The following is a 10643-nucleotide window of genomic DNA, read 5'->3' as shown; positions in this document are numbered from 1 at the left end:
AATTATTAATTAATTATATAAGCGCATATTGATTATATCAACATAAAATTAATCATTACTACTATTAAATATATTGCTATAATGTTATATACACAGATCATTTCGATAAATTGCGTTCTTTAGTAATTCTGAGTAGAGTGCCAACGCCCTTAACAGTCACTATTTGAATTTATTATACACAGCTGGTATACAAGATAACTAAAACCACATATTTATAATGTGATGTTTCGTAAGGCATCTTATGTAAAGGGCGCACTGTGCTGTACCTTTCACGGGTTCTTTACCAACAGTAACTGAATGTAGGCTATTTATTGTAAAGAACTGTGGTATCCAGAAGAATAAATAAAATCGTTCATGTTTGATGTGCTTTCACAAGGGCGCCTAATGTAAAGGGCACACTGCACTTTTCACGGGTTCTTTACCGATAAAATTGTAAGAATTTATTACTAAAAAAATGTATCTTTATATCGTGATGTTTTGGAGGGCGCACCGGGACACGTCCCGGTGGGCCAGCACGGGCCTGGCTTGTATGTGTCGGACGAGTGATTTACGCTGAGGCTAAAAGTACCAAAGAAGAAGAAACTAACAGTGAGTGAAGAAGAAGTAAATGAAAGAAAGTGTAAACAGAGTTTAGCAGAAAACGTTGAGGTTATAGAATGGTTTGAGCTTGAAGAGGCAGATAAAACAAAACAATATTTAAATAGCAACAGGAGTTTCTGTAGTTTTATTTATATAATTATAGAAGGAGTGTCTATAGCAGTTTTCAATAAGTATTTTTCGTGGAATATACATAAGGTAATTGTTACGCTTTATATGAGATAAATGTCTTAGACGTGTACATTTCATTTAATTTGTTTCGATTCTTTCAGTGCAGATTTATTGTACAGATCCATACATAAATTAATTGCATATATGCTTTTTCAGTAAATGTAATCTCTATAACTTAAACAATCATTTTTGGAGTGTAGACTTGCATTTCTCAGTGCAGACCTACTTTTGGGAGGCTTCATTGTACGTGTAATATAAGCTATTGTGCAAAAAGCGTAACTAATTTGTGTAATTTTGCCACGGGATTTTTTTTTTTTCAATATACGCTTCAGCTGTGTATCTATAAGTAGGACCGCTTTAAAGATGTATAGTATAGTAGGGTTGGGTTAGCTGAGGATTTAGAAGGTTTGGACCCGTTTTACTAAAGATGCAATTTTACTATACGGACACACATCTTGTAAAATATACGAACAAATTTGGGGAAGTCTTTTAATTTGCTCATTTTATGTCGAGAACAGGGGAATGTTCTAGAACACAGGTCTTCTATATAGATTAGTGGCTAGATTGGCTAGATTAGTGGATAGTGGATTGGCTAGTGGATAGATTAGTGGCCGAGCGAGCGCTAGCGAGTGAAGGCGGGTTAGAGCCACGCAGAGCACGCTGTTTTCTGTCTTTGTTGCAGCTAAATGAGAAGGGAGCCAGTGTTCTAGAACCCTGCCCGATATCAGCACCCAACGAAACTCTGTACGACTTCTAACTCGTTCCTACTACTACCACTACTACTTATACTATGGATCCGCATAGTAAAACTGACCCTGCACGTTACTAAAATTAATCAAGTGTAAATTCTCGTGTTTGTGTAAGATACCAATTGGAGCGGGCATTGTGAAGTTTACCAGTTGTCATTAGAAAGCACGAATGCTATCTAACCAGGTCAGGGTAGAAGCGTAGCTGCAGGATTCACAAAGCAGCACAGGGGTGTTCCATAGGGAGCAAGTGCGTCGGCGACGATGGGTATCTACACAAACAAGGTTAGCATAAAACACTATATATCACACAAAAACCCTTGCCTTACGTGTTCGATTATGTACCTGTACGTTAATGTGCAAGTTTCAGGTAATATCCCGATACGTTTTCACTGTTTATACATTGGTGTTCTAAAATACCATGACAGAATACTTACGTAAATTTTACAAATATATGGATCCCTTAAATTTCTGACGCTTCTAGACTTGCGAGTCATGAGTTAACAGACTGCCTTCAGATAGTACTTACTTCGTATACTGTGGTGAATGGCTAAATTATGAACGAATCCATACTTAACAGTTTAAACTTTTGGCGAAGTTTTGGAACTGGGGGGCTAGGATATTTTGCTTAAATTTCGTGCTTTCTTCCTACATTTTCTGCATTTTTTGATGGTTTGGGTAGGTTAGGATATTTGGATATGGGGGTCCAGAATTCTTTACTTACAATTCGTATTTTCTTCCTATATTTTCTGTATTTTTGATGGTTTAGGTTAGGTCATGTTAGTATTCACGCTTACGTAACATTAACTCATTTCTCGTGTAAACATTGTGGTTTTTGCCTGATTTTGGCCCCCGAGTTCCAAAATTATCCCAGACTTTATTAATGTATTTTTATGTAGGTCTCACAGATAAAACGACAACATATTTCGATTATATACACAATGAGGTAGTAAGATATTACTACAAATATGCTGTTCCGTACAGTTAATCGGCACCGTGAGCATCAAACAATTGGAAAGAGAGCATTGCTGCTGCATCAGCGGACCTCACAATAATAATAATAATAATAAAATATTATTATTTAGTGTCTCCCACAAAATACTAGGTTGTGATACTAGCTCGCTTGGTAGTGATTATTGTTCAAAATACAGCATAAAAACTAGTGCATAACAGGTTGGGTTAAGATTTAAATCACTTGATTTTTTAAATAAAAATCCTTGATTTAAATCTAATTCCGAAATAAATTAATTTAAAGTGAAATTAAGTAAAATCCCGTTTCTGCTCTGTTATTTCGATTATGGAAGTTAATAATCATAATACAATGAGACTCAAATGTACAGTATAGTAGTATGAAAACAAGTGTCATGCAGAGAATGATTAGGGAAAATCCTGTTTTGAACAGGTAACGGAGCAATCCTGCTTTCTTCTTTTCGTAATATTGGGTTTGGGTTTTAAAATCGTTAACTATTTCGACTGGGAAATCGCCATCGACATTTAAAACGAAAATTCTTTTTGGTGCGTCTGTTTGTTTGTTCCCAGATGATAGGGCGTATTTAGAGGGATCCTATCCCGTCTCCATTTTTTTTTTTTTTTTTTTTTAATTTTATAACTTCAGGCGAAATTTATGTATTTCATGCCGCAAGCTGGTTCTGAGTTTTTAAAAATAGGCCCCTGCCAAATATCAGTAACTTTTGTGAAAAAAAGAGTCATTTTGATAAACGTTGCTGTACTTTTTTCTTAATGCTTAACCTTTTAATTTGTATCACCTATTTTTAGGTGATAGGGTAGAATCTTCATTATTCGATTTAAAAAGTTCGAATATGGCTTTTTACTTAGTTTTCTTCAAGACTGGAGGCATTTTAGAACACGTTACATATGCTTTCACGCCTTTTTGCGTTGAGGCATAGTGTGTGATGACGTCTTAAGTTTAAAAAGATTTTTTTGTTATGCGTATTATTATTATTATTATTATTATTATTATTATTATTATTATTATTATTATTCATTTTGCAATCAGAAGACTGAACTTTTGCACACTCGTTCAGTGCACCCCTTAATAATTTTCAGGTCTCTGCGTGGAAAAACAGCGGGGTCCAGAGGGGCAAAAATGTTTTTAAAAAATATTTTAAACAAAAAATGTCTCTTTTCATGAATTTTCCGCCTGAGATGGAGACACATGAATGGTGTCGTTTGAAAGGCTGTTCTATTCTGAAGAAAATGATGTACGTACTATGCTCCTAGGATAAATAGGGATATCTCAGGAAACTGTTACCTGAGATCCTCTTTTATACGGGAATCTGGGTTATTTGGGGAATATTATTTTTCGCGGGCTTACTTTTGCACATTTACTCAGTGCACCCCTCAGTATTTTTCAGATTTTTTTCAGATCTCTGACCTAAAAACAGGGGGGGGGGGAAGTCCACAGGTAAAAATTTAAAAAAATTTTAACAAAGAATTCCTTTTTTCGTGATTTACCCGTTCCAGATACATGATTGAGACATTTGAAGGGTACCGTTTGAAAATTTGTTTTATTATGAAGAGAATAATGTACAAATCTTGATCCTAGACATGGTTGGCTAGTTTAAACCAAGGCGGTTTAAACCAGAAAACGAAAAATGTTTGTAAAAGTGTAAGTGTTCGTAAAATCTTGATGAACACGCATTTGTGGGTTATCACGTTTCACTCCCGTATATTATTCGTATTATACTCAGATCTAAATTCCCCATTCATTACTTAAAGAGATTATACTACAAAAGGAACTTTTTTTTAATATATAAGTTTATGAATGTTTCTTTTGTGATTTTTTATAGTCTGTTATTATTGTTATGCAATTGCAATCAAAGAAATTCTAAACATTGTTTCGTTTTAATAATGTTTACTAATGTTTGATGAAGTGGAGTGTATGAAAGCAGTGTATAAAGTGATCATGAAATTCCCACGAAGCTGTGCAACAAGCAATACATGCTTTCATGCCATATGAAGTGTTTATACGCATACCCTCTGTCACTGACTCCTTGCTCCCTACGGGCGCGCTAACGCACTGTTCCCTCTCCTCCGTTCCTTGATTCGGTTAGATAGTATTCGTGTTTAGTGGGCACCTAGTAGAAGTTGATTTGTGATCCTTGATTAGTTCGTGTATGTATGTCAAGCTATATCCTCCTTCATAGTGATCAAGCGAGGGAACAAGTTTATAATAATTCCACTGGAACATTGTTTTCATTGTTTCTAAGTATGACAGTACGCAACACTGAACAGTTGAAAGATTTTATATATATATATATATATATATATATATATAAGGCAGAGGTGATATGTTTTACTACGATTTTAACTCGACATACCGACTATTTAAATGTTGAAATACAGTGAGGATATGTTGTCTAAAAGATTGCATTTCTATTTACATAATGGCTGAAAACCATTGGGGAGCTTCTTTGTATGTACACGGGGAAGGGGAACATGGGGAGACTTTGATCTTCTGCCAACAACTTTCTGAGAAAAAAAATCTCTATGTTGTATTATAAAGAATTATACACGAAAATGCTCAAAAACCGAGTTTTTATATTAACAATTTCCTGCGGGAAAACTCCGGGACCCCCACTCTACTGAGGGATATTCCATACCCTCGGAAAATCCGCTCCCCAGAGCAGACAACACCCTAAATCCGCCCATACTCAAAACACGACTTTTATATGCATTAAGCCAAGAAGTCACACACACACACACACAAGAAAGAACCAATTTAATATGACACATCAAAATATAAACTAGATGAACTTCTTTGAAGAAATCTCATTTTAAAAACAAAAGGTAGGAAAAAGATAACAAAAATGTCGTGTTGTCAACTTAGAAGTTATTTCTACATAAGAAATAAAATCTTCTTACGTGCGAAGGTAATCGTCAATTACTGTCTATAAAAATGGATTTATTAAAGGTATTTAGCATCTACTCTCCAGTGATGGTATGTCCTGATCATAAAACCCAGAGGCGATATGGCATACCACCGTATACCGTCCCACTTCCACCACTGTATATATATATATATATATATATATATATATATATATTAACAGCTGAAGTGAAGAAATGAAGCAGGAGTAATTCTGAGTAAATTACATGAAGATAACCATAACAAAATTAGGAAAAATAACGTTTAAGACATTATATTCTGCCGACCACGGAGGCCATGAGGGGAACTTAACCGGAGGAGTTTTGTACAATGTTTACAAGTTGTTTTGTACGAGTATTTCATGTTTACAAGTGTGAAACCGTTACAAGGAACATACTATGGTTAAAGTGAATTAGTGCATATTAAAATCAAATGCGAAACTACTAATTTCTATTGAAAGAGGGTTTGTGCACGATGTAGGATACCTGAATTTTATGTTTACAGGTATAGAGTTACAGGTGTGATTCCAGTACAAGTACACTGAACTGTGTGATTTTATGCAATATCAAGTTTTGTTTTTCACACCGTCTGTATTTATCAGCGCATACCCTCTGTCGCTAACGCGCGGGTCACCCTGCTTCGCTCTGGCTCTGACTCTTTTATGTTGCATTTTCGCTTTTAATGGTTGCCTAGCACAAGTTGATTTTTGTTTTTTGCACAATCGCTTTTATAGAATATTCCGATCTGGGCGCGTATTTATATACCTGCAAGGATAAGTCCTTTTAAAGAGAATCTGTATTTATGAATGCATCTCCTACCCTATTTCTAAGGCATTGCGAGTGAATTCAGGTTAAGTGTCGTAGAGTAAGTCCAGATATATATCGAACCTAATCGAAAATAGAGTAAATTAACTCAACCTAACCTGAACTAAATTAACCATCCTAACTTAAGCCTAGACATGGTGGACCAACTGCTGCACAAAGACCGTTATGAAATATTGAATGAAATAATTGCGTATAGTAAGATAACACATTAGTTTGTACGTGTATTATCAATCTGTACGTTGTTATTGGGGCATTCGCCAGGGTAATAACAATCCAGATTGTCTTAGGAAATCATTTGAAGCTAGAAAAGCTTTATTAATTTGACGGACTATTCTTAATCTGCACCGAAAATATTTGTATTGTGTTCAAGACAACTAACATTACGATTGCACGAATGTTAAAATTCTGCGAGTGATATAAGGTATTGGAATCCTCTGGCGCATTTTTAAAAGAATTTACAGGTAGCATTAGACGTATAGATTATTTGTGGGAGGAAGAAGGATATAATGACTATAAGTAGTGATTTTTGGGAGAAAGAAAAAGGTATAAATATAGAATCTAAGGCCATGTATAACTTAATGGTATTACTTCTTTGGGTAAACTTAACAATATACGCTACAGCTGCAAAGTGGACATTCTTAAGTTCACACTCTTCTCTTTTCAGGAAATGTGCTCTTAGTAGCTGTTTTTAATGAGAGCAGTTTTCACATTAGAAGAGCTTATAAACGCAGTATTAAAAAAAAAAAATCTAGGTAACCACGTCTAAGTTGAGTAAGAGCAGGGCGAAGCTGGTGGCCATTTGTTGGAAGCAGGCGCGTTAGCGACGGTACGAATGTTCGTGAACGAAAGTAATGGGAAAACTGATATTCTGTTGATTAAAAAAGTGTGGTTATATTTGTTTACCTAGTACAACTTTTCCTGCCCTACTTCAGGTAGTTAAAATTTATGTTTGAACTTTTCTTTGATACTTTAACACGACATCAGTGAGTTTCGATAGTAGTCGCCAAACTGCTATCTCTATACAAGAACAAAACATAAGACGGTATGTTATTCTGCGAGACAGTTTTGGGATATTATTATTGTTTGTACTCACTAACTTAACATACTCGATTGCTTCGAGAAGCCTTATTTGTGGGACAGCTTTGGGAGACTTCTGTGGTTACGCATCGTAAGTTAGCTCACTGCGCTTATACGCCACTACAAAACAAATCACAGTAATCTGAATAATGAGTGAAGACATTGTAACTAATAAAAATTTACTTCTGTATGTGGTACACATAAGTATAATCATTTTTATTGTTATTCTACTCTCCCCAGTAGCGTTATGCAGACGTTCGAGGGGCAGGATCATGCACTCAATCCCATATCCTTTCAGGACAAGCGTGATTTTTTGTGTACCTATGTTTTAATATACTAAATGTTTATTTTCCCATAAAAATGCCTGCTCAAGGGTATGGAGTTTAAACCCCGAACCCTCTTTTGCATATGCCGCTGACTCTTGTTGTAGTTGAACAGACGTAGGACGTAGTAAAAAGCAAGCAAATAAGTGTGGAATGAACACATGAAAACCCAAAATACAATAAAATAAGTAATTTCAGTTCATGTGTTACAAAAATAGAATGGGGATTACTTGTAAGTGTATACAGGGTAGATCATATAACTTTTATAGTAATAAATAGAAAACGCTGAAATTTTGCAAATCGTAAATATTAACAAGAGGACATTGACATACGCTACCATATCACCAGATTAACAGAATTGCCAACCCAATATAAAGACTGTCTCTCACCTTTTCCGTCCGTCAAGTTCGCAATAGTATTACCATATCTTTCTTCTTTTTCCCGCTAGCCTGACGGTCATCACCATTTGTTTGAGATGCTTTCCCAGAATCACACAGCTACTCTATTCGTCCACATCCGCGTTTTCATTACCCGAATAGAACGTTCTACAGTTTCTTCTCTGTACTTTCACTGTACCTCCTGATCTAACTTTACATATTCCTACCAAGCTTGAATATTTAGCTTCATGTCTTCTTTCACATTGTGTTATTACCCTCTCTGGAATATGGTAAGCACTTTTAGTGTTCTTATCTTTAATCTTTTACATGGAATCGTATTTGTCCTAACATTTATCCTTCGCTCATTGTGCTCTCGTCCAGCTGTTTTTCTCAAGACAATGGGAGAACATCAGAATATTTTGCTTTGCGAAAGATCATTGAACATTTTTCATTTTCAGCGAACTGGGAGGAATAGTATGGGTAGATTCTCATTATTTTCCACACTGCAGTGTTCTAGCCGTTAAGGTGATTCTGACGAGGGCTGACTTAACGTCAAGTTGTTGTCCCATCAATCATTATAATTTGCACAAACTTAACTACGAGAAGAATTGTTGCCTTCTCAATCCGGCTATTCCATTTAAACTAACTCAGTATGAATGACTTCGTATACTATACTATCTCCAACTTAGCTCGAAATTTCATTGTAACACGTAGTCCAGTCCTTCACATCCGATAGAAGAGGTGCCTTTTTAAAGACATTACATTTAGAGTGTTTGCAAACTGGGAATGCACGAAGGCGTAAAGGTTCTGTTTACTTGGTATTGTTTTGCACGTAAACTAGCATTTTTATGATATAAAGATATATATATACTTTACAGACACTTGGCATCAGAGTAACAGTTGAAAGCTACTGATATAACAAATAGAATTTTAAATACTCTGCGTTTTACTTTTAAACGAATATGCGTAATATTTTTATTTTCTATTTCCAGGACATTGTGAACGTTCTTTAATGTGACTGCTGCAAGTAAAATGGTGTGTGAAAAGTGTGAGAAGAAGTTGGGACGTGTTATTACGCCAGACCCATGGAAAGCAGGAGCACGAAACACAGTGGAAAGTGGTGGTCGGAAGGTTGGTGAAAATAAAGCACTAACAGCCAAAAAAGCCAGATTTAACCCCTGCACTCCGAAGTTTGAAACATGTCGTATATGTCGACAAAAGGTTCACCAAGTCGGTTCTCATTATTGTCAATCTTGTGCGTATAAGAAGGGCATTTGTGCTATGTGCGGTAAAAAGCTTTTGGAAACGAAAAATTATAAACAGTCATCAGCATAATGCATTTCAGAACTAATGTATTGTAGAACTACATATGCATTTTCTCTCTTGTATAGGATTGGCATACCAAGGATCAAGAACTTTAATGAAATGCGATCATGAAATATTGATAGTACTATGAACATGACAATCGTTTGCGTAAAAAACATAGTAGATAAAAATCATGAGCTTCTAATGTATTTTATTTCATGAGTGATAACTAAATGTCACGGGAGTCACAAAAATTTGTTCTATTTTTTATTTTTAAAAATATATTTTATACATACAGACGTCCATCGAACATTTTTAACATGCTTCTGAAATAGATTTATTGAAGAAATGTACAAGCGCGGAATGGTCATTATGTGGTAATATTACCCAAGATATATCAAAGAAGTTGACAATAAAAATGTGTTGGAAGTTGTAACGCATCAGTATATGAAAAAAATAAAGTTTGATACACTGCTAATGTATATATACACAGCTTTCCTGCCTTTCTTTTCTTTTTTCTTTCTTTTCTTTTATTTCCCAATCAGAATGATTTCCACGAAAATAATTATTTGCGCAAAGAATGTAAGGTATTAAATTTGTGAATTTCATAAACATTTTTATAAGCATTAAGTACATTTTATATGATAAACATAAGGCTGGCTTAGAGGTCATGATGGAATACTATTTGTAGTGAAATAACGTATTTTTCGCCAGTGAAATTAACTTCAAGAGTTATAGAAGGTGGCTAGGCAGTATGTACTTTCATACTGCGTGTAATATTTAATATGTAATATTTATTAATGGTGCTGTTTCGATATTGTCTGAAATCTTCTTCAGTAGATCTGAACAAATAACGTGCAACTTACCTCACTTCCTTACTTCTTCTGACGTACTTAGTATAGGAATGATTAGTCTATTTTGGGATCCCGAAAACATGTTGGTGAAGAAGTCAGCGACCGCATGCATACATCTTTGCTTCATTTACTAACGAATGGACAAAAAAGTGTTGGGCGAAAATCAAGAATCCAAGTATCTCTGTACGTCATTGAATAAGTAAGGAGAGTCAAAGTATTTTTCGACCTGGCATCGTAAATAATTTAAGTACTAAGATGTAGATATTTGACACGACGTGTGAACAGCTGCCTTTTCTGTTAGTGCGGATCATTATAAGTTCATTATGATAGCCGAATACATGTTGTATTTCAGATCCCGTCTGGCTCATGTTATAGTGTGGGCAGGAGTTACCAGTCTAATCACCATAGGGCCATGATTTTTTCCATATATCTGTAACTGGAGAATCATATCTAGTATTGTTATTTCTCTGGCTTATCCCA

The 10643-nt window shown here is 35.2% G+C and overlaps 1 protein-coding gene across 1 annotated transcript; it reads left to right on the top strand.

Annotated features, from left to right (window-relative positions):
• Positions 1-523: 523 nt before the first annotated feature.
• LOC145660687 (cysteine-rich PDZ-binding protein) lies at positions 524-9787 on the top strand. Its single transcript, XM_081726031.1, has 2 exons — positions 524-795; positions 8997-9787. The coding sequence occupies exon 2, from the start codon at positions 9037-9039 to the stop codon at positions 9337-9339; it is 303 nt and encodes a 100-aa protein (XP_081582157.1). The 5' UTR covers positions 524-795; positions 8997-9036; the 3' UTR covers positions 9340-9787.
• The last annotated feature ends 856 nt before the right edge of the window (positions 9788-10643 follow it).

Source organism: Thermobia domestica, chromosome 9 (assembly GCF_964235325.1).
Source record: "Thermobia domestica chromosome 9, izTheDome1.hap1.1, whole genome shotgun sequence".
NCBI lineage: Eukaryota > Metazoa > Arthropoda > Insecta > Zygentoma > Lepismatidae > Thermobia > Thermobia domestica.
This window is presented reverse-complemented; position numbering and strand designations above follow the sequence as displayed.